We start from the raw sequence: 26,173 nt of genomic DNA, 5'->3' as shown, positions 1-26,173 counted from the left end.
TGGACGAGAGCCACCAGTTGAGGATTTTCCCATACCACCACAACAGACTACTGCAAGGAAGAGGGAGCCAAGTTGGCTTCGGGAGACCCTGAAGGAGGCTCAGGAGGCAGTGGGAAGACCCAAGTGGTCAGTGAGGGAGAGCAGACCACCAGACAGGTTGGGTGGCTTTGTGGCAGATGTTGTGGACACAGAACCAACTAGTTTTGAGGAGGCCACTAGACCACAGATCTGTAGGGATGCCATGGTGGGGTATGCCTCTATCATGAAGAATGATGTCTGGGAAGTAGTGCCACGTCCTAATGGGAAGTCAGTTGTGATTTCCAAGTGGCTCTATGTGGAGAAGTCCAAAGCTCGGTTTGTGGTGTGGGGGTTATCACAGGTAGAAAGAGTTGACTATGAGACCTTTGCACCAGTTGCTCGCTATACTTCCACTAGAGTAATGATATCTATAGCATCTGAGATGGGATGAAGGATTCACCAGATGGATGTGAAGACCGTCTTTCTAAATGGTGTTATATAGGAGAAGGTGTACATTGAGCAGCCTGAGGGATGAGTTGCATGGGAGGGAGTCTCATGTGTGTAGGTTGAAGAAAGCCATGTATGGACTGAAGCAGGCACCGAGGGCATGGTACTAGGATTCCAGAAGAGTGATGCAGATCCGAACCTATACTTTATCCTGGTAAGTGACGATCCACTCATTCTGGTACTGTATGTGGATGACTTGTTTATTACAGGGGAGGACAGTCTCATCCAACATTACAAGAGAGATCTTGCTTCAAAGTTTGATATGAATGATATGGGGTTGATTCATTACTATCTGGGGTTGGAGGTTTGACAGGAGGATGGGCACATCTTTGTTGGCTAGGGTAGGTATGCAAGAGATATCTTGAGGAGATTTTGTATGGATGGTTGCAGGCCTATGGCTACTCCTATGATCACCAACTGGAAGAAGTTGCATGATGCTGATTCCGAGTTGGTGGATCCCACTTTGTATCGTCAATTAATTGGTTCATTGATGTATCTAGTCAATACATTGAGTCAGTTTATGATGGAGACCAGGAGAGTACACTGGGTGGCTGCAAAACATGTGTTGAGGTACTTACAGGGCACAGTGGATCATGGTTTAAACTATGTCAGATGTGATGAAGTCAGATTGATTGGTTGCACAGACTCAAATTGGGCTGGCAGTGTCAGTGACCAAAAGAGTACTTCTAGTTGTTGTTTATGATTGGGCTCGGCAGTTGTGTCATGGTTCAACAGGAAACAGAAGTCAGTGGCATTGAGCAGCACAAAGACAGAGTATATGGTAGCTAGTCAGGCAGGGGGCAAGTCATTATGGCTTTACAAGATGCTTCATGGATTATTTGGACAGATGTTGAGACCAACTACGATTTACTATGATAATCAAAGTTGTATTAAACTCTCAGAGAATCTAGTATTTCACGATCGGTCAAAGCACATCGAGTTGAGATACCACTTCATGAGAGACTGAGTTCAGCAAGGAGTAGTGATGCTTGATTATATACCACTGATGAGCAAGTAGCAGACATTCTCACCAAGTCTTTGCCAAGAGGCAAGCATGTTTTCTTCAAACACAGGATGGGAGTGGTGAGCAACACCTTCCTCGGTAAGACCGAGGGAGTGTTGGAAATATTACCAATGAGAGGTTTTACTAGGCATTTATCCCTTTTAGCCTAGTGAACACATTAATTACTTCTGTCTTGGTGGCCTTTATGTGTTATATTAATGTCATGAGTGGAAAAGGTACTTACAAGTATTTTATTTTATAAAGTGACTTTATGTGTAAAGTACTAAGTGTACTTTCCTAATATTAAAGTGAGTTGAAAAATCACTTTATGAAAAAAATAGAAAAAAGTACACAACTTGAAAAAGGTACAAGGAGACTTTTAAGCGATGGGGCCAATGTGTGAGGGGGTCATTTGGAAGAGTTGATCTCAACCACACATCTTGAGATTTTGAGATTAAATCTCAACCAATGTATCCTAGGTTTAGGGATTCAATCTTTTCCAAGAAAACAAAAGGGGGAAAAGGGATCTCATTCTTCACTTCACACTTGAGAGAGAGCATGAGGAGAAGAGATGAGAGGAGAAGCTTCATGAAGGAAGAGAAACTGCAGCAAAAAAAGGAGGACTCAAATTTCTAGGAGGGAGTTGCACTTGCAGCACGATTTTCAGGGAGGCACAAAATCAAGGAGATGGGCTGCACAAATTTCGAGGGGCAGCAGCATGAAATTCAAGGAGCTGGGCACAATTTTTGAGGAGGTTCTGAGCATGAATTTTGAGGAGGAAACAGCTCAGTTCATGCCTAAAATTCAAGGCATGAATTTTGGGACAGTCAGCCTCAGTCAGCATGATTTTTGAGGGGGATTTCAGCGACTGTCTGGCATGAAAATCGAGGCAGAACAGTCACCCTTCAGCGCAGAAATTGAGGCAGCAGTTGCACAGTTTTCAAGGCAGATTTTGGGCACATTTCTCTAGGAGCTGGGCAGAGAATTTAATGAAGAAATTCTGGGCATGCATTTTGTGAAAATCTGAATTATTCAGTGGTCACAAATTTCCAGAATTTGTATTTAATGCTACAGCAGAAAAAGGGATATAAGTACAGTGAATTTTTGTACTTATTTTGTAATTTCTTAAGCAATAAGATCCTCCTTTGAAGACCGGTTTTCCCCAAGAAGCTGTGGGGTTTTTCTGGGGTCAACTTGACCAAAAACAAGTGTCTCATATGTGTGAATGTTTGCCTAAATTTTGTCTTAATTACCAGCTGATAGGAAAGTGAAAAATAGTAGAACTCTTTTAATGTTTGCAATGAATGCATACTGAAATTTATATTAGCATGACAAAACATGTGGGTTGGGCCTAAACAAACACATGCAAACTTGTAAACCGGGTTAAGGGTGCAGATCATAATTTTTCTACATGAATCCACAAATCACTGAATCTCAAAGTACTTCTATTAACTTGCTCCATCCAAATGGAATGCTAACTTGAGCGTTATCTAGAGCACGTATGCATTTTTTCAAAGCTAGTAAGCTCTTATTGATTTCTGCTCCTTCCATTCTTGTTTGGTGATCATCATCGGTGGTATCATCACCACACTCAGCAAGATCTATGAATGAAAGCTTCCCAACCAAACGAGCAGGCTTTGATACTGCCATGAACTGATCTTTTGACATGTTGAAGAGTTGCATGAGAACGTGATGATTACTCATTTACTCCCATTGTACCAATGCTCCTACAAGCACTTCCTTTTTCAATGAAATTCTCAATAGTCTCCACATCAAATACTCTAAGCTCTTGCAGGCCTGCAATACAGACCTGTTGTTTGCCATCTTCTCTCATGCAAAGCTTCCTCCTTTCACTCAGTGGATCATAAAGCTTGCCACCAGAAATTTCAAAGAAACTGAAGCACAATTGATATCTTTGATTTTTTGTAAACTTGGTCCATTAATCTCAAAATGTCTTGGGAGGCCTTCAGTGGCAAGGGTTGCATGGTAAAAATCTTTCTGCTACCTGTTTGCCCATATGCAAAGCATGTTGCTTTAGTCTATTGAAATATTGTTGGAACAATGGGCTCGACAATCACTTTGTACATTTCATCACTAGACACTTGATCATCTAAAACTCTTAAAACAATTTCATGATTCAAGGGACGAGAGAGAGCTTTTAGGAATAAATTGAGGTAGAAGTGGAGAGAGGATTTAGGAGTCAGTTCAGAGGATTTAGGAGTCGAACCAGGATTAGTTCAACAAAACTTTTTGGCATAAATGTAAGCCTACGGGCAGAGCACAGAGAGGCCACGATATTGAAGAACAGGCCTGTGCGAGACACAGAGTCTCGGATATGTAATTGATTGTTTATATTTATATATATAGATGTTTATTCCTGACTGTGTCAGTGTGTTGAAGAGTATTTCATGAATGAACTACTTGTGAATTCGTAGGCTCTGTAACAGGTTGCAGACAGAATTCTGAAGGACGCAGAGGAATAGAATGATTCAGAGGAATCATGAATGGATCCTTGAATCCAATTGAGGAACAGAGGGAAGCTCTGGGGTGAAATAGCGAAGTGAGATTTCGCAGAAGAGTAAAGCTCAGAGGTAGCTGAGCAGCGGAAGCAGAAGGCGGAGTTCTGAAGAACTACGCAAGAGAAGAGCGATTCAGAGGACCATAATGGGTCATTGAATCCATTAGAGGGATTAAAGCCAAGCTCAGGAGGAATCGCGCAGTAAAACAACAGAAAGGCCGAAACCTTTGAAGAAGAGCAAAACCATAGAAGAATTGAAGACTTAGCGTAAAAACTAAGTAAAAAGGAGGAGAAAAGGAGTAAAGTGTCAGTGTTCAGCAGTCGTTGGATTTGGAAGATCAACAGTCCAGATGATGTCGCTGAGGAGCAAGCGGAATATCGCATCGGCGGAGTTATTTATGTAATTTTGGCCCGCAAGTGAAAACCTCGACTTACACTAAAAACGAGTGCAAAACATAGTCGGATTTGAAATCCGAACTTGAAATCCTATAAAGAGTGGCCTATATCCATATCGGGTCCGTAAGGACATCGGATCAGCACATGGAAGTGGAAAGGGTTTGGCCTTGAGGTTGAGCGAAATGCGATCGCGCGAGTTAATCACAACCGTTGGATCGCGAACCAAATCAACGGTCGCGATTTGATCGCTAATTCGCAATCGGAGGAGTTAAGGGCTAGCGGTTATTGGAATGTCGATGCGCTGATAGTGATAAAGCGTTGATCGGCGATCGGAAGGTTCGGAGATCGGAGCTGCGGAAAGGGTCGAAGCGAAGAGCAGACCCGACAGATATATAGATCCGAGTGAATTGTTTTTGGAATCTGAACAAAGGGTTCGGGAGGGGTTTTCCTTTGTATTCGTGAAAGTGTTGTGTTGAGTCTTCTAAGGCTAGAAGTAGCCTAGAACATATGTTAACTATTCCGATAGTCACATATCGGAGTCGGAGAAGTGGTGAGGCATACATGTATGTATGACCCGCGGAAGAGCCGATAGCGATTGCAATAGAGGTAGCCTTGGGAAATGTGCAGAAGCTGTACAGAGGCGGAAAAGGGTATGTTTGCGTAGTTTTCCTTTGTAAAAGGTGTATAAAGGAAAAGAGTGCCAATAGAGTATTTCATGCGATAAAACATATGTAACCAATGCATTAAAGGGGAAGGTTACATATATGCGAACATTAAAAGGATAATGAAGGTTTAAAGGTCCCGATAGGAAGGATTAATGAAAGGCTTTAATCAAAGTCTTATAAGAAGGCTTGAGGGTTGATTAAGTTCGGATAGGAGGTTTAGGCAGGGTGATTGAGTTCCGATATAAAGGAACGAATAAAGAGGCCTTAACCATTTGATGGTTTAAGATTTGACTCCTTTGTGAGTTAAATTCCTAGGACAATGTATTTATGCATTTATATGCATACTGTGGGTGTAAGCGGGGGTAACCCTGCATCACCAACAAAGAGCCCTAATGGGCTTTGTTGCTATTCTATAATGGACGCTGCTTGCTCGGACAACTTCTAGAACGCTGCTTGCTCAGACAGCCCTTCCCACCCTGACTTCACTTTGCTGCCACAAACTGTGTCTGAATCTGACCTAGGGTTGAGTTGCACAAGACGCTACATGGGTTATTTGGTCAGAGGTTGAGACTAACTACGATATACTGTGATAATCAGAGTTGTATTAAACTCTTTGAGAATCTAGTATTTCATGATCGATCAAAGCATATTGAGATCAAGTACCACTTCATCAGAGACGAGGTTCAGAGGGGAGCTATGAAGCTTGAGTATATATCCATTGATGAACAAGTAGCAAATATTCTCATCAAGTCATTGCCAAGGGGAAAGCATGTATATTTCAGAGATAGAATGGGAGTGGTGAGAAACACCTTCCTTGGTAAGAGGGAGTGCTGAAAATAAGGGTACCAAGGAGGTGTTTCCTAGTGCATTTATCCTTTTGGTCTAGGAAAACACATTAATGCCTTTTCGTTATCTGACATTATGAGTTTTGTTAATGCCATAGAGGGAATTTACTTTTTATGGATGATGTACTATGTACTTTAATATATTAATGTCACTAGTGCTATAAAGTGACTTAATGAAAAAGTACAAAGTGCACTTTCTAATATTAAAGTGACTTATGTTTTAAAAGTAACTTTAAGAGAGAAAAAGTGCACATGGTACAAAACATTAAAAAGGTAACTATGAGACTCATTAATTGAGGGGGACCACATGAGAGAAGGGGTCAAGAGAGGGAATGATCTCCACTTTTGATCTAATGAGTTGAAATTTAATCTCAGCCATTGGATCTCAAGGGTTAGGGTTCTCTTCTAATGAAAAGACAAAAAGGGCAAAGGAAAATTCATTCTTCATTCATTTCTAATGAGCATTTGAGAGGAGGTGATAAGAAGAGTTTGAGAGGGGGTTGCGATTGTAAATTTGGAAGAAGGGAAACCCGATTTCTAGGAGGCTCCCAAAACCCGATTTCTAGCTGAACCTTCAAGCATGTAGTCCTGGAATATTGTGCAGGGATAGCAGGCCAAGAATCAAGGGATAACATACCGAGATTCAAGGTATAGGCCTGTTACCCACAACTTGTGGGTAGTATGCAGAGGAGAATTTTTTTCTCCTAGATAGTCCTCAACTAGCAGCCGACAACCCCTTGCAGCGTCTAGATAGCTTGATGTGCCATTATTTCTACCACCTGAGGCAGTGAGGTGGTTTCTCACCCATCTCTGTTATGATTGTATGTTTGAAGGTGGGCGTCCCGACCCTGAAGGTATGGCTTTTCATTGGTATGGTTGAGTAATTTTCCTTATCATGGACACTTTTGGGCATGGATTGGTGGGGGGATTCGACAGAAAGTGTGGGCTAGGTTTGTGCTCTTGTCTCCTTTGCCCGATTTGGTGGTTATCCTTGTATCCTAGTTCGGTGGGATCTCCTTTACTGACCAATAGCTTTAGGGTTGGCACTACTTGGGAAATCCTGATTTTGGTTGTGTGGTCTTGCTTCTCGATACCATATACATCACTCCTTTTCGCTCATTCTAGCTCCATTCATCATTTTTCCCGTCTAGGTCCACATGTGTCCTCTATGTCCACAGAGGGTTAGCCTCCCACTTCCCTTGTCCACAACTTGGGTCGGGCCTGGAACGATGCCCTAGAGGTTGATGCAGCTAAAAAGAAAAGAAAAAGCATAATTTGGCCACTCTCAATAGGAAATGGACCACAAAATGCAAAAGTTGGTCGAGACATACAAATTTAGCACGTGGGCAAAAGGTACACATGAGTTCCACCCCTTTTTTTATGGCCATAACCCTGGTTCCTATGGGCCCTAGATGACCCCCCTCCATTAAGGAACCCATGATTGTCCCAACCGTTGGTCGACAATGAAATGCCCCACCTTAAAAAGGGGTACCTACTGCCATATCCGACGCATCATGCTCTCATCCCCTAGAGCCCCGAGCAGTTATGAAGAAAAATCAATTAAAGGCAAAAGGCATATGAAGAAGGGTGGAAAAACAAAGGTCAGGGTAACTCATGAACCACGATTTGCTCCCTCCTACACTCATATACCCAGGTGTGGGCTTCCCTTATTATAGCTACCCTTGTACCATGGCATGTGGCTTGGAGCATTCCCCTGATCCCCACTTCGTTCCATCATTATATCATTTGCCACCTACCACTTGATGGATGTACCATGGACATGTCACCCCCTTTAAAGGTTGAAACCACCTAATAGGGTCCTTGGTTAACCCCCTTAATGAGCTTGGAGACACTTGTACAAGCCAAAGCCCACTATGGAAGGGCATGCCACCATGAAGTGACCCATTGATTTCATGACTTGTAAACTCTTTTACTTTATTATTCTAATGTTTTGTTGTATTAGAGGGCAAGGGGATGCATTAAATCTTATGCAGGATTGCAGTTGGGTCTCCATTTGCGGCTTGGTCTCCCTATACGGGGTCCTAGCATTCTAGAGAGCCACATTGACACTTGTAGGATGAGCATTGAGAGCCATGGGCCTCCACTATAGCAGAAATTACTTCGTAGATCCCCAACACCGCTCGTTGATAGCTCGTGTTCCTCCTTTTGCATGAGGATGATGCACTTGGTTCACCATGCCCAGCTGGCTCTACACTTGCACCATACACCTGGCAGATGTTCCAGGGTCCAAATGAGGACATGTCTCACTGCAGGAGACAAAGGGAGAGCTTATATCATCATCCTAGCCATTATAGATGGTTTACATGCATTTTCAATCCACTTGGAGACCCATGAGGATGTCCTTGTGCCCCCACACCCACTTGGGAGCACCACAGGCTTGGAAAACAAGGGGCCAACCCCTTGTCCACTATGTTTGGAGTCCATTCTCACATCATGGCACACTTTGGACTTCATTAGGTCTTCTCAAAAGGCCCAACGACTCATTTTGTTGATCATTCTATCTTCTTGAGAAGCATACTTTTATGTTATTGAGCTATCTTGGTGGGCTTGTCACCAAGCGATGTTATTATGGCATAATAATTTATTATTTGGGGCTTGATTAGGCCAATTAGGCAAATCGAACTCATTAGAGATTGTATAAATAGATGAGAGGTGATTCATTTTTCTCATCATCACTTGGATTGGGATTTAGTAGCTACTTGAGAATTTCGCATTCCCTTTTGGAGGACGAGTTTGGTGTCATGGACTGAATTTTGATGTTTGGATTCTATGTTTTTGATCTTGGAGCTTCATTATTGGCACAATTTGATGATTGGATATACTTATTTGTACATGTAAGTGATCTTTTTCATGTTTATTCTTGTTATTTAATTTGTCACATGAAATGATGCTGGGATTTTCGCTATATAAGTTTGAAATTTACTACTTTTCTATGCGAAATTGTGGAAGTTTTGATCTTTTGTAGCGTTGCATCATGGCATGGGCCATATATGAATGGGTGAATGTTCCTAGAGATTATTGTTGTTGAATACATCTTGATGAGTCATCAATTATTGCATATCGTGTTAGAAAATCAGAAAGGCAGAAATATTTTTTTATATAGATAATTACTTGTGATTCTTTTATCTTTATGTTCTTCTTTTATCTTTTAGTTCATCAAGCAATTACCAAAACAATAACACAAGGACAACATATGTAGGCGAACAACTAGGGAAAAACCCCCTATCTAGGGGAAAAACCAAGTCAACAATTCTTCCTCCAATAGTTTCTTGAGATAATCCAGGATTCTAGACCCAGACAAAGACTCCCTCCACACCAAGTCAACCCTTCCAAAGCAACTTCGACCTGGCAACATTAGTAGTAGCTTCGACCTAGCAGATGTAGCAGCAACAACTTCGACCAAACTTGGAGAACTTCGAACTCCCTTGCTACACCTTGAAATTAAGTGAGAGTCAAAATTTCGATTTTGAGGCCTTCTATCTTCCTCCAGAAAACTCGCACTTCTTTCCAACTCCCTTTCCAGCCCTTAAACAATTTCTCATTTTTCTAGCTTGCAGCTTCAGAGATCAAACTATGTGAGAGAGAATGAGATGATCCAAACAAATTCAAACTCCTTGTATTTATAGCCTTCTAGGGAGGTCAAATTACTTGTCTTGAGGTTGACTTGGTGTGGAGGAGACTAAATTCATTTTTGACTCAAAAATAATTATTTTTACATGATCCGAAAGCCCAAGAAGGGTCTCTTTAAATGTACAATGACTCTAATGACTTGGAATAAATCCTAGAAGTCCTCAATGGGGACTTTGACCTAAAACATGATAACCCAAGCATGAAACCCATGCTTTAATAGTGATAATAATAATAATAAAAATATTTTCTTCATTCTTTTGATAAGTACATCTTAAATAAATTTATGAAGATCGAACCTAGTTACAAATTTCAACGCTCCCTCTTAACTAGGGAGGTATTCATCACTACAAGTACAAGGAAGATCTCAAAACACATGAACCATGAAGAACTTTAGGCATCACAATGCCATGTGCTAGATTCCTGACCAGGGAAACCTATCCAAGGTTCTCCAACAATTTAGGCATCGCAATGCCATGGACTAGATTCTTGACCAGGGCAATCTATTCAAGTGGGACTAAGATGGACTAAAGCTTTTAGCCTTTCTAGGTACCATCGGGCTTACTTACTAACCATCAACCCAGGGATCTAGGTGCGTATCCGAGGTCAGAGCTCCATGACCAACGCCACCCTCCCTAATTCGAGAACTAGATATCAACACATAGTGCCGACGAGATGTCCTCCTAGGCAATGTTTCACTCATAAAGCCTCAACTTCCTGATCGGTAAGAAATCCTTCCCTATCAAACAAACCTCTCCAATAAAATTGATCGTCAACTCTAAACATGTAAAGACATGCTATCAAACTTTCGAGAGATTTATCTGTACAAACACAACCCCAATTAGCAACAAACTTTCAAATGTACGTAAACAGATACAAACCTCCGGGGTCTTCTAGACAACTTGATGTTGCTTCTCAATTTTTCATAGTAGGACTTAGAGCTTTTCCAATGAATCTTGACAGAAGATTCCTTAACCATATAACTTCCTTTCCTACTTCTCATGCAACAACATATTCCACAAATCCATCCGACTTTTCTTATCTCAGCAACCCTTCAAAATACATTATCTAATTTTCTTCTCTCACTCATGGCCTTCACTAAAACTTATGGTTGTTAGTCCTGGTCTAGTGCATGACACATGAAGTAGAGAACCATATCCATCACTCCTTAACCAGGGAGGATCTAATCATTCCTATACAAGGAATATACCCAAGTTCCCTCTTAGCTTAGGGAGATTTCTTTCATTCAAGTTCCCTCTTAACCTAGGGAGATTCCTTTCCTCCGTGCTCCCTCTCAATCTTGGGAGATTTCTTTCATTCAAGCTCCCTCCTAACATAGGGAGATTTCATCCAGACTCCCTCTTATCTTATGGAGTTCTACTTCTTTTCTATGACATCGAAGAATCTTTCATGGCTTCCATTCTTCATCAAAGTTATCATGATCATCGTCATTCATATCATGCTATCATATCAACTTTTCTTTATGAACATCTTCACCATCTTGAAAATCATGTACTTGCACAACTTAAATAGCAAGTAAAACCAAATTTATAGAAGCATGAAGTTAACCATATCAAAATCATGAAAGCATTGAACTTTATATATTAGATGCCCAAACTTAATTGCAAACAAGAGACACTTACTCTACAACTCCTTGCTAGGGTTTTTGTCATAAACCCTAGTCTATATCATCAAGACTTTGAGCATTTCATAACAACCTTCGTTACATCTAGAGTTTCAATGTTTCTTTCAAAGGTATGACATACCCTACTATATCATATTGCAAACCCTAGAAACAATTTAGACAAATATAGATCTACAATGTATCTAACAACTTTCAGAATTCATATGTTAGACTTCCTACTAGGATTTCATACAAACCCTAGATTTCATACATGAGATTTTAAAAATGAAGCATAGCTTAATCAAAAACATGACTAGCTTCCACTAGGGTTTTATGCAAGCCCTAGTTTTTCTCAAACTATCAAACATTAATCATAACTAAAACTTCAGACTTCAACAATCTTACACAAATCTAAAATTATCACATAGTCATCACATATAAGAGATTTGGACTTCTACTAAGGTTTAATTACAAAACCCTATAATTTACAAAACTATCATCCTAGAGGATCAAACTTCGACTAGGGCTTAGTTCCAAACCCTAGGGCTCATGACCATCAACAATTAGGTCAACTCATATATCTAGGATTCCATCATCATGCACAAGCATATCATAGCATGTGTTAGTCAAACCCAACTACACATCAATAAGAGTTAGACATATAACAAACTTGATCGGACTAGGGTTTGATCGGACAAACACGCACATATCAAGGATTTCATTTCTAAGACATTATAAGGGTCTTGCTTACACACCCTACCAAACCCTAAATATCTAGGGTTGCAATAGAAGAACATTGCAAACCCTAAATTACCGATATTTCAAAGGTTTGCGATTTCAGACATTGCGATTCAACCCTAACAAGTTAGGGTTTCCATAATCATACCAAAAACCCCAAACATGACATCATCAAAGCATCAAGCATTTTCTCCAGACTTTAACAATAACCCTAAGTAGGCTAGGGTTTCCACACATAATCATCAACATACCCTTAAGTTAGGGTTTTCACAATGAACCTTTCTAGGGTTCCACAAAAGTAATCAAAGATATGAGGAGGGTAGATTTATCTAATGATGAATCACCTAATCAAGAATCTTTAATATTCAAGAGAGTTAGACAAAAAGATGTTAGTAATAATTTATCAAGAATGAATGTGGAGAGAGCAAAACTTGTACTTCAAAACATACCTCTTGTTTCTTAACAAACCTTGTAATTCCAATGCTTTGTTTTTGAGAGGCCTTCTTCCTTGAGTCTTCAGCAAGTTTTCCTAAACAAGGAAAGTAATAGTAGAAATGTGATTAGTATTTAATGCAAACAAACTTAGATAAGTAAGGGAAACCAAATATAAAAGATAATACAACGAGTAAGATACTTATCTTTGGAAGGTGGTGAGGGCTCCCTCTTAATAGAGTCCCTAAAAAATAGGTCTTTGACTTCGGAACCTTCCATCTTGTTCTTTGGTGAAACTTCTTCGACAAAGTTTGCTTGATCCCTGTTGCTTCCTTTATTCCCTGGATTCTCAGGATAATCCCTTTATTAGTGACCCATCTTGTGATAATTGTAACATTGGCCCTTTGGACTTCTTGAAGGTTCCTTTCTTCTTGTGATGAGCAGAACAATCATTCGAGATTTTCTCTTCTTCACTCTCCTTGTTGATTACTAAAGATATTCAGACTCCTCCTTGACTGCATGCATTCCATCCACTATTAGGCTTATGGCCAAAATCTTTGTTTTATTTGCTTCACTTGATTCATCTGCAGGCTTCTTTACTTTTCCTCTGACTAGATCCAAAAATTTATTCTTTTCGAGGATTAGATCTATCCTCTTTTTCCATGACTTGTAATTTGATGCTCCTTCTAATTTGTTCTCTTCGTTTATGGTGTTAGACATTGTCCTTGAAGATAGTGAGCTTTTTCTCTTATAAGAGCTCCTTATATAATCACTAAATCAATCATTTAGATCCCTTCTAGTAGATACTCAAGACTGCCTTTTTTCTCCTTCACCTTAGCTCTGATACCATGTTAGAAAATCAGAAAGGCAAAAAGATTTTCTTATATGGATAATTACTTGTGATTCTTTTATCTTTATGTTCTTCTTTTATCTTTTAGTTCATCAAGCAATTACCAAAACAATAACACAAGGACAATAGGTGTAGGCAGATAGCCAGGGCAAAACCTCTATCTAGGGGAAACCTAGTCAACAATTCTTCCTTCAATAGTTTCTTGAGATAATCCAAGACTCTAGACCCAAACAAAGACCCCCTCCACACCAAGTCAACCCTCAATCCTTTTTGCAGATGACAACCCTTCCAAAGCAACTTCGATCTAGCAACATCAACAACAGCTTCGACCAACAGATGTAGCAACAACAACATCGACCAAACTTGGAGAACTTTGATCTCCTTTGATACACCTCAGAATTGAGTGAGAGTTGTTTCAAAATTTCGATTTTGAGGCCTTCTATCTTCCTCTAGAAACTCACACTTCTTTCCGGCTCCTTTTCCAACCCTTAAATAATTTCGCATTTTTCCAGCTTCCAACTTTAGAGGTCGAACTATGCGAGAGAGAATGAGATGATCCTAATGAATTCGAAATGCTTGTGTTTATAGCCTTCCAGGGAGGTCGAATTACTTGTCTTGAGGCCAACTTGGTGTGGAGGAGACTAAATTCGTTTTTGACTAAAAAATAATTCTTTTTACATGATCCGAAAGCCCAAGGAGGGTCTCTTTAAATGTACAATGACTCTAATGACTCTGAATAAATCCTAGAAGTCCTCAATGGGGACTTTGACCTAAAACTTTATGACCCAAGCACGAAACCCATGCTTTAATAAGTCATAATAATAATAATAATAATAAAAATATTTTCTTCATTCTTTTGATAAGTACATCTTAAATACATTTATGAAGATCGAACCTAGTTACAAATTCAACATTCCCGCTTAACTAGGGAGGTATTCATTAGTACAAGTACAAGGAAGATCTCAGAACACATGAACCATGAAGAACTTTAGGCTCTGCAATGCCATGGACTAGATTCCTGACCAGGGCAATCTATCGAAAGCTTTCAGCCTTTCTAGGTACCATTAGGCTTACTTACTAACCATCAACCCAGGGATCTAGGTGCATATTTGAGGTCAGAGCTCCATGAACAACGCCACCCTCCCTACTTCAGAAACTAGACATCAACACATAGTGCTGACCAGATGTCCTCCCAGGCAATGTTTCACTCACAAAGCCTCAACTTCCCGATTGGTAACAAATCCTTCTTGATCAAACAAATCTTTCCAATCAAATTGATTGTCAACTCTAAACATGTAAAGACATGCTACCAAACTTCCGAGAGATTTATCTGTACAAACACAACCCCAATTAGCAACAAACTTTCAAATGTACATAAACATATACAAACCTCCAGGGTCTTCCAGAAAACTTGATGTTGCTTCTCATTTTTTCATAGTAGGACTTAGAGCTTTTCCAATGAATCTTGATAGAAGATTCCTCAACCATATAGCTTCCTTTCCTACTTCTCATGCAGCAACATATTCCACAAATCGATCTGACTTTTCTTATCTCGCAGCGCTTTAAAATACATTCTCTAATTTTCTTCTCTCCCTCATGGCCTTCACTAAAACTTATGACTGTTAGTCCCGGTCTAGTGCATGACACATGAAGTAGAGAACCATCAACCCTGTCCTCATATCGAACACTGGTAGCCATTGTAGCATAACCCTAGAAGAGATTGAAAAACTGAACGCAGAGCCTTTGTCCTAGTATCTGTGTCAAATCTCTAGGCTTCGTATTCAAAGACTACTGCTCTCATACCATGTTAACTTCTTTAAACCCAGTTAAAAACTTATCGTCTCAACAAATAATAGCAGATTTGAAATAAACAATGCTTTCTAATATAATTTGTAACAACAAATATTCTGGGTTTTTAACCAAATAAACAATTGAAATGAAAATATTTGAAATCAATCACATGCAATCACATGCGACAAAGAATAACACAAATATACCGTGGAAACCCCAACGTGGGGAAAACCAACAAATGTTGGGCTTCCTATTTAGCTTCAGGAGAAATATTTATTTACAGTAAACTTACAAGAATTTTCTCCAGCAAATACACAACAAAAGATCTCGGCCCTCTCTCTCACTTGGCCCTTGTATGACCCACACGTGTGGCCCAACAGAGGAATTTCTGCGCACATGGAAAGCTCGGCCTCACGGCCCAGGAGAAAACTCATCCTACTCACTCAAGATAACTTGGCCCACACGTGTCAAGGTAACTCGGCTTGTCTGCTGATATCGCTTTAGCTGGCTCGATCTAGCCTCTTCTCACTCTTGATACCAAATATTGCACTCCATTGAATCCCAACTTGTGCCAAAACAATTGTATTTCTCCTTTGGCTCGAATCCCCCTATTAAAAAGATCAAACAATAATCTCAAGTGAAATACCTAATCTCAATGGTTGAGATAAAATCTTATTTTACTGAGATCAACAGTCACAACTTAATCTGTCATTGACTTTATTTTTCCTTTTATGAAAAGGTACCCAACAATTAAATTAAACTGCCGTCTAAAGTCTTGACTTAGGAAATTCATTAATTATAGGAGATAATTAAGGTGACTCGCTGCATGTCATGGCGCTTGATCCATGCAGAATCACCTTCCAAGCTACAATCTCAACAATAACTATGTCAACATAGGGGGTTTTGATCTGTGATGTCCAATGCTTATCTCATGCATATGCACTTTTCTTAGCTATTATAGGATAGATAATTTATCTTATATAATGCTTTCCTGTCTTTAATATGTTTGTTTATTATTTTAATTTCTGCTGCTAAATATGTTTATCTTTGGTGTTGTCTCCTGAGCCGTGATTACTGATTCAGCTGTCTTGTTCCCTGCCTTTTATGGATACGTACATCATTGCTTTATAAGGGTGCACATTGATTAATGCTTGTTTCTTTGCTTTGTGCAGATGGCCCGGTCAAAGAAAGCCTGTATTGTCTTTTTTGATGAAGTGGATGCCATAGGTGGTGCTCGCTTTGATGATGGTTTAGGTGGTGATAATGAAGTACAGAGAACTATGCTTGAAATAGTGAACCAGTTGGATGGTTTTGATGCTCGTGGAAACATCAAAGTTCTAATGGCTACAAACAGGTTTTAAATTTTTTTCTTCCGTCAAGTATTTGGTAATTAATAGCTGTTAAAAATATTGCACCTTGTTGAAAACACCTAGAGCACTGTGAACACCTTTGGTTAAAATTATGCTTTCTTCAGTCTCTAAATCTTGTATTATTCTGTACTTTTTTTGTGGATGAGCATTTGTCAGTTGCGAAAGCATTTCTTTTTTCTATCTTTTTTATTGTTTGCCTTGATAAAATATTGAAAGGAATTTCAAATTTCTTCTTGGCTGAAGCTATCCACTATGTGGTGCCAATCTTTTTTTAACCAAAGGTATGAATTGAGATTGCCTTCACGGGATCAGCCATTTATCTGTGCCTGAAAGCTAAATCAAACAAGGTCTAAACCAGTGTTGTGAAAAGCGCGATCGGGATTAAATCGGCGCGGGGAACGAATCGGAAAAATCGGGAAAAAATCGGAAAAAATCAGGAAAAAATAGTTTGGTACAAAAATATTCATTTTTTTTAATATCTAAACCATCTCTAAAAATCGCACGATTTTTTTGGAAAAAATCGCGATTTTTTTGAAAAAGCGCGATTTTTTCAATAAAAATCGGCAAAAAAATAGGCGATTTTTTCGTAAAAAAATCGCGATTTGATCGGCAAGCTGAAAATATCGCGATTTAATCGCGATTTTCACAACACTGGTCTAAACTATAAACATATTTGGTCCAGAAGTGTATGGGCACCAATTCAAAGGCCTTTCTGTAAAGCCAGAAAACATGTCAAGATAGTTTGGCAAATGTATGCAGCGTGTCCAATCATAATAGTCCTGTAGTTGTTAGTTTCTCTGCAAACCTGGAACTCGACACCTAATTCCTAGCAGATTACAATTCCACTAATTAAATGCACAACTAGGTTCCTAACACAATAAATTTAGCGGAAGCAAAATATACCAATCTCAATCACAAAATAAGTGACAACAGATTTTATCCAATCACAGTTTTTCAGTAGAATTCTGAACTTACTTGGGCTCCCTACCTGGGAAAATGGCCCAACTGAGGAAGTACATACAACAACTGGATCTAATCGAGCTGATCAAGTCCACCTTGGATGATCTGTATCTCCTTGCTGCCCTGTTCCTCGGACCCAACACACTCATTGGGATGCCTCTCTCAATCTTGTGCTGCTGTATGGTGTGCTTTCCCTTCTCCATAGCCTTTCTTTTATAATTTTACATTGAGCTAAATCCCTAACCCTAATCTCCAAAGTGATTGAAGGCCGAGATTAGATCTCACATCACTTGAAATCAAGGGCTGAGATTAAAACATTATCACTAAAATAAATAATTTAAGATTATTTTAGCTCAATTAGCCAACATAATAATTATGTGCTTTTCCTAAGTTAGATTTAAAGTGGATTACTATAGCAATTTGCTCACATTAAGGAGATCTTGGGCAACTTCTGCATGCCTAGACACTTAGGCCTGTGCAGAAGTACCTGCCCAAACTACAAACATCAACACTACCTCTTAGCGAGGGAGGTACTTTTGCCACCTGGAACTGACTTCAATTCTGGAACTGTATCGGCTGCCATCACTGCTCCATGTGAACTAGAAGTCTCTTCTGTTGTCTGGTCTAGAAACATCCTCGAAGTCGTGCTTTACTTGGCCTATTTCCTAGAAGCCTTCTGCTCCTAAACATCATCTTAAATCATCTTGTACCAAGAGACCTTCTTGATAGATTTGGAGGAATTTATCGGCTACTCCCCTCTTGAACCTGAAGGCTAACTTCCTCTGAGCTGCTCAACCTTCAGAGCTACCTATTCCTTGTTCTCTGTCACTACTTTGCTTTGTGCCATCGCTCAAATAGGTTGGCCCTTTAGCCTTTACATGTTTCTCTCTCTAACTCCTATAACATGTCCCTCTTTAGAGCTAGATCCTCTGGGTCTGATCGGTACCTTCCCATCCTTGAATGTAACATAGAACCCCTTCTCCATCATAGAGACTCAGAGGAAACTCCACTTGAGTTTTGGCACCCACAACACGTCTTTTACTTCCTTCCTGCCCCCTGACTCAAGTTGATTTTGATAATACTCTTGAAAATATCAGTGTCAGATAACTTTTGATCTTATTGTAATTCATCGAAGATAGGTTTTCGTATCAGAAACAACAAATGTTTGCATCATTCTGTTTATGACCTAGGGATTTCTTGTAGGAACAATAGCTATGGAGGCTCAGCATCTCATCAAGATGTTTGTAGTCATGCATGTAGTATGGAGCTAAAACTTTAAATTAAGCTTTTAATGTTGTGATGAGCAGTTGTCCAGAAAACTCCTCTATGTGTTAAGAGCCTCAGAGCCTCTTGTTATGTATCCAAATGTTTAATTAGTAATTATACATGCATGCTTTGTTTTGAAGTCTTGTAAAAATTTATGAACAGTTCAAAAAAGTGTGGCGGCAGTAGCGATAAAGAATTATAAAAATCCCTTGCGACTGGCATTAATAAATATGCATGGATCAGGTTTGCCCTTTTTTATAGATGACTAAAATTGACATGCACATAAAATATTAGCTTGTATATAGATATTAGAGATAACCAATAAATAAATTTGATATACTTTTATAATTACACAATGTAGAAAATATTAATGAATGGAGACATAGATCCTTTAGTGCATGGGGCTTTACAAATGCCTTAAAACTATTTATTGTCATCTTGCCAGCTTGAAATTCTTTTTCATCATTTTAGCACCACACATTAGTTGCATCTCCTCAATTTGGGGTTACCTAGAATCTTCAGAATTTTGAGTTGTGTTTTATTTATTTTTTATATTTCTTTCCCATTCTTTTTTTTACTTCTCTTGGAACAGTCCACAGCAAAAATATATATCTAAACTGATTTGTGTTTTTTTCTTTGTGATGGGATGAAATCTGAAAAGTATACCTTTGGAATCTTGATATACTTCTTTTGTGAGATTTTCAGGCCTGACACTCTTGATCCTGCATTATTACGGCCTGGTCGGTTGGACAGAAAGGTTGAATTTGGCTTACCGGATTTGGAAAGCAGGACACAGATTTTTAAGATTCATACACGTACCATGAATTGTGAGCGAGACATTCGTTTTGAGCTGCTTTCCCGGTTATGCCCCAATTCTACAGGTATCTTAATGCCACTGATACCTTGGTTTAATTGAAATATTGACATTACATGATAGTCTTGAGATGGGATAGGCTGGCACAGTGAACTGATCATTTGGTACAAGATTGCATCATCATTCTTAGATTAACTTATTAGAAAGCACATTTCTAGAGAGGATTGCTATCATAGACTTCATTCAGGTGGGAGAGTTCAGAGATTTTTCAGATTTTGAAATATAGTTCAACTTGATTGGGCAAGCTGTGAAACAATCAAATTTGTCTTATTATAGTAATTTTACCTCTGCTGGATTAATTCTGATATGTTGCTTGATATGGCATTCGAACTCTGCCATAGGAAAGAAAAGAAGCCCCAGTATTTATTGGTGGTTATGGTTTGATGTTTTGCAGGTGCTGACATTCGGAGTGTCTGCACTGAGGCTGGCATGTATGCTATTCGAGCACGTAGAAAGACTGTTACCGAGAAAGACTTTCTTGAAGCTGTGAATAAAGTCATTAAAGGATATCAAAAGTTTAGTGCGACACCCAAATACATGGTTTACAACTAAAATTTTGCTCCAATATTTGATGTCTTATGTTTGATGGTGGAGCATGGCCATTCAACATCCTTACCATCTATGTTTAACTTGGTTGCTGTCGTAAGTTTCTGTAAATGGACTTGCATATTCATTATCAATTTATTGGGACCATACCAATCATACCGAGGCCAAAATTACAAAGTTTTTTTGATCATTGATTGGGATTCAATTTCCATCATGATGGATATTTCGTGGATCATTGAAAATTATCTTGGCAGAAATGATTTTATTATGCTATTGGCACATACTATGCTTTTACTTTGAAGAAATGAAGGAATCCTGTCAATGCATCAAACTTGGACATTGTGGTTGTGTGCCTAATTTCTCTAATTGTCTCGTTTTCAGCTATCTGATTTGCACATTGGCAGCTTAGAATGTGAGGTAAAAAACTAATCAGTTTTTTGGATTTAAATGGTTTTATGTGCTTTAAATTAGGAAACAGGTTCTGTGTCCATCTTGTGCAAAGGACAAGAAGAACCTTTTGGGTTTCCTTGGTAACTTCTTGTTTAATGTTTGTCACAAACATCCGAGGCAAACAATGAACACCAATTAGATTATTCTACAACTGATTTAGGTTCTTTGCAAATATCAAAATATAATTGAAGTTGTGAATAATTCTGGTGGGCGAGGCACCAATGGAGGATCCATGGACTTTGATTACTATGAATACAACTGCAATGCAGTTTGCATTACTACAGGGTTAGGGCTTACCCTAACTCGGTTCTAATGAATGCATGAAAATGTTTGGATTCCATCTCAACTTTTATTATCCTACGTGAGGGGTTGTTAGGGCATTTTGTTGTTCACTTTGTTGGTATTGCAATGAGACAGGGTGAAGATGGGCGCATTACACTAACAATGCATTTGTCACCTAATCAAGTAAGAACAAAGTGGATATGACATTTAATTACCAAGTACGTTTAGTGTGGAAGATGGGTCTTTAGGGGCTAGTAGAGGAACACGAAAATTGGTTACTTGGTAAAAAAGGAGAGATCTAAGGAGAGTATTGTTGAAATTAGTAAATCCATGAGTGACGAGGATCCACGATTGAGGAGTGGCAACGACAAAAGTGAATTAAAAGGTCAGGTTGGTTATATAAAGATCACACCTAGTGTGGTGGATAGGCTTTGTAACTGCTTCAGCCACCGTTAAGCCTTTGTGTTGATTTTGCAAGGATATTGGAATGGATAACTCAGTGAAATGTTTCGCACTGTTTAAGGCAGATTATTCGATGGCTATAATTGAGAATTAATTGTAGGATGATATGGATTTTGATCAGGTGCAGGAACAGGAACCCTTTTATGAGTCTATTGAATCCTGGTGTTTAACTCTTCGTAATGTCATCTTGTACAGCCTATCAACGATATGATGCTGTGATCATGTCCATATATGTTAGTGACAAGTCTAGAGTTGATTGTCAGGAAGGCTACTGCAAATCCCTGTTGCAAAATATTTTGGTATGCGGTGGCAGAATCACCATGATTGTAGCTGTTTTCCAATGTGTAGCAAAGCATTTAAATTAGATAGAGATTAAGCAAATGGAGACTAGGCTGTGCATTTCCGTTTGAACCTATTGTGGAGAACTTCAATATTACGCTAGATTGAGTTGAAGATGTTTGGTATACTTTCATTTTATGCATACTTGAGTTGAAATCCACAAGGACTGTGTCCATATAAAGATGCTGCAATATTAAATTGATCACAGTTTGTGTATTTTCTCTTTTTAAGGATTAGGTTTCGTCTTAGCTGTAATTAAGAAGTCCAGCTAATGGTGTCGGGCTTTAATGACATTGAAATGTAGGGTTTTATAATGTTCTCCCACACTATATATGATTTTTATATTATAAAGTGCTACTTTTGTTTGTGTCCTTTAATACCTTCTTAAGAGGTGGAGCTTGGCCGTGTTATACTTAAACAGGTCTGTTTACCTATTTTTCAAGGATCAGTCAGATTAAAGTCCGTAAACATTGAGTACCTGGGTTGAGCTAGAAAATTTCAAACAACCAAACCCATATTCTTGAGTAAAAAACCATGATGTTTGTTATATCAAAGTCTAATCAAAGCATTACAAGCTGGATGGAATCATTTGTTACGGGAAGAATTATTTTTAGCCTTTCGATTGTGCCCAGAGCAGTGCTATTCTCAATAGGTAGGGGAATGCACTTCACTAGCAAGGCTTTTTATCATATATTAAAATAAGAGTTTTTTGTTATTATATTATAACTAATTAATAAATATTAAAAAAATCATCAATTGAGATTTTTGGATACAATTCATATGGAAATAGCCGTAAATGGTTCTACTTCTTTCCAAATCCTAAGGTTTATTTTTCAAACGGAATTGATATGTTATTGCAACTTATACTTGCGATGTGCATGTATCAAAAGCATGTTTCAGAGTAGGCGACTGTGTATCATCTTCCATAACTAAATATATCTCTTTGAACCTGGAAAAATGACTAATTTTACAGTTTATAATCTCGATAAAACACATTCATTAGTTTGTTTGGCTTATTTTTTTATTTGTAATTTGCAAGCATCTCTGATACTGTTTGTAGATAGAATTAAAAGATACATAGAAATAAACTTGATGCAAAGAGCTATTAAAATTCTTTGTGGAGTGGAAATAGTGATAGATGTAGAGGAGTTTACTTGCAAAATTTGTTTTATTAAAAACTGCAGCAGTTGTCACATGTTTTGTCATTGTATTATAATTAAAATTAAAATGTTATTTGTGTTGATTTTTGTTTTCAAGGATCAATTTTTTTATTATATTGTTGATAGTTTTCTAGAGTGAACTATTTAGCTTGAAACTTTGAACTGTTTAGCTTGAAACTTTCAACATTCTTAGTAGACACTCCACTCATTATCAAGGGACAAATAAAGCTAACAGGGCTAAATGAATAAAACAAATCAAAGTTAAATGAATGAAACAAATCAGAGGAGGAAATATAGAACCAAAGAGAAGGGTTGTTAACAAAGCTAAATAATGAATAAAACAAATCAAAGTTAAATGAATGAAACAAATCAGAGGAGGAAATATAAAACCAAAGAGAAGGGTTGTTAACAAAGCTAAATGAATGAAACAAATCAGAGAAAAGAGGAATATAAAGCGAGGGGATCACAGTTACCATTGGAGGGAAAGGAAAAGTAAATACATAAAGGTAAAATTATAAATAAAAGGTTCTTATACAAACAGGTAAGAGTAAATAAATTAATTTTTTTTTTATATTAAATATATAAATCAAGGTGTTTAAGATTTTAAATAAGGGGAGACTTAATAGATAATTTTTAGGATATTGAATTTAACAAGTAAATTAAGCAAGGGTGAGCTCAAGTAATTGAGAAATAGATCAAAAGGCCTCAAAATTGATGGCAAAGAATAAAAAAAGATGAGAAGAGAGAGGTTAGTGATACTGGATAAGATTAGAAAACAAAGAGGAGGTGGAGAGGATCAACAAGGTCAAGATGATAAATGAGGGCTTGCTAGGACTAACTCTATATCCATATTCTCTCTTAAAGTTATTTTGGTTCTTTTCAATTTCAAGGGTTTTGTGGATAATGTGAGAGTGTAATGGGGAACAAAGGCTAAGAGTTTAGTTTGATCAAAACAAATTAAGTGTTTAGAGTTAAAAAGTGTTCAACAATGCTGGATATGGTGATGTGGTTGTGGTTGATGTCAGTTACATGTTCCTTCAGTTGGCCATAAATTTTAAATAATATATTTTATTTGTTACAACATATTGTCTTAGTCAGTGGTGGGTTCCATGTTGGTTATACAATCATAATCTAATATTACATAAACATGGGTCGAAGTGAGAAATGTTAAATCCCGCCCCCTTAAAGGAACACCATCCTCGTTGTTTAATAAACAAAGAACAAAAACAAAAACAAAAACTGAGCTTGATAATTACAACTCTTACATCAACAATATCTTCCATATCATGAGTTTCCATTTTAAGCCATGCCATTCATTATCCATGGTCTAGTCACCTCTAGACCATCTGGCATTCCAACACATTCCAACATGGTTGTTCATTGCTCCACATGGTGTCCATAGGGAACAAATTCAGCGCATTGTCTTCTTGGACACACCTAATGTATTAGGTTCTAGTGTCACCATAATGACCTAGTCCCTAGGGTATTCAACTCCATTATGCTCCCGTTGTGCTACTCTGATATCACTTTGTAGCCTCCATCATCTACCTTTGTTGGATAGTTCATCAACTCACCTATATCACGAGCATATAGTTCTCATGAGTTCAATCATAATAAATTTAAGTCAACTTAAGTTAAAATTTCAATAGGTAATGCTTCGAACAGATACTTATATGTGTGATTATTCTTGGCTTCCTTTGCCTCCACAAGTTAGAGGTCCAACTCACTGTCTCCATTGAACATGCCCTCTCATGCTCACATCTGAGTAAGCACATGACAAATTTCTTCACCCATCATTTACTCACCCTTCCAAGCGTAAACAACCCCCATCCCAGGTAGTCTATCTAGCCAAGGGTTTTCTTGCATGGACCTCCATCAAGTACTCACCTTTTTGAGCCTAGGAAATCCCCATTTCAGGCAATCTACCACTCCTGGTTTTCAATCAAGGTATTGGTTATGGCTTGCAACCCTATGACAAGCCATAATCAATACCTTGACTAAAAGCTTGCTATGTGTTAACTCCATATTGAGCAAGGAATGTATCACACATTTTGCTCATGTTTGACTATAAAATGCATCTTTCGACACAATAATATCATGTTTTGGAGTTTTGATAATATATTTTTTTACACTATACTTAAAAAATCATGTTATTAATATTAATATTTATTTATTTAAGCTAAGAGAGTTTAATTCGAGTGGTTAGGAGGAATGATGTTATCCTCACTACTTAATTTCAATTCTAGCTAATATGTTAAATGTTGGACTCTTAACAAATATGATATTATAATAACTAAAAGATCATAAGCTTGTTTATTTTTAAAAACAAATAATGTCAAATATATTTAGAATAACAATTATAAATAAGTAAGTCAATTGAGTTTACTTTGGGTGGTTGGAAGAAATTATTAGGACCCTCTCCACCCAAGTTGATCTCCCACATGTGACATGATGACCTTTGATGTAATGAATTCAAGCCTATGATGTATTCCTCATGAAATATGGAGAGTGTTTCGTAAAAAAACAATTATAAATAAATAAACATTTTTTTTCATTTTTTTCATTTCAGAAGCACTAAGTTCAAACAATATATTTATAGAACAACCAAAGGTAATTTAGTCAAAAGAATAAACAATTTTGTGTTGGAATTGCTTTCGAAGTGTATTGTTTAATTCTTGAAACGTTCCACATTTCTGGTGAACACTTCACCCATCATCAAGGATAAAACGCTGAGTGAGAGTTTGACAAGAGAGAGTCTAGGGATAAATAAGATTTGATGAGGATGAATAAATATTTGTTAAGATAAAACCCATCTTCCCCATGTCAAGGTTCCTTAGAAATCATCCACCTTAAAAAAATGGCTAACAACCATCGTTAATAATCATGAACAATCTATGGTTACCCAAGGAGGGTGCCCCAACACAAACCCCCCTATTACACTCTCACTCAATGAATAAACATCCCACCATGAAGATCAACATGGCTGTTGTCTGCTAGGAAAATGCACAATGTGTCAACCTAGCGACGCCCACCACCACTAGGGTAATTACTTGTATGAAGCAAGGAAGTGCACGAGAGTGGGGTGTGCGGGAAATAAGATGTGTGGAGCAAAGGGATGCAGAGGGAAGGGATGTCCAGAGTGGGGGATGTGCGGGGCCTTCCTTCAGAGTGCTCCTACTACTAAGCAGGAAATATCTGAATGTCAACCATCATGCCCACCCATTTTTTTGCTCACAACTCTTCTAATGAATATTCCATGTATATGTTTTGTCAGTCCATGTTCAAGTAGTCTTTGTATAGTCAACTTATAATATGTATTTTTTGTTTAGCTTATGTTATCATCAAACAAATATATCATAACCTCAAGATTTTACTACTCAACCTTTGGGTTGGTTTCCCGCTAAGCAGACTAGAGACTAGAGCCAACAA

At 38.2% G+C, this 26,173-nt stretch overlaps 1 protein-coding gene across 1 annotated transcript in view; it reads left to right on the top strand.

Annotated features, from left to right (window-relative positions):
• Positions 1 to 20,390, top strand: part of LOC149227284 (26S proteasome regulatory subunit 7-like) — an 80,459-nt gene extending 60,069 nt beyond the window's left edge. Inside the window, exons 8-10 of the mRNA XM_089377734.1 lie at positions 16,208 to 16,389; positions 19,337 to 19,512; positions 19,900 to 20,390. Coding sequence (XP_089233860.1) covers positions 16,208 to 16,389; positions 19,337 to 19,512; positions 19,900 to 20,057 — 516 coding nt within the window. The 3' untranslated portion in view covers positions 20,058 to 20,390. The remainder of the gene's footprint in view (positions 1 to 16,207; positions 16,390 to 19,336; positions 19,513 to 19,899) is intronic.
• The last annotated feature ends 5,783 nt before the right edge of the window (positions 20,391 to 26,173 follow it).

This window comes from Pinus tabuliformis, chromosome J, assembly GCF_031772625.1.
Source record: "Pinus tabuliformis cultivar Carrire ecotype Pingquan chromosome J, CPIR1, whole genome shotgun sequence".
Taxonomy (NCBI): Eukaryota; Viridiplantae; Streptophyta; class Pinopsida; order Pinales; family Pinaceae; genus Pinus; species Pinus tabuliformis.
Note: the sequence above shows the minus strand (reverse complement) of the source record. Positions and strands in the feature narration are given on the sequence as shown.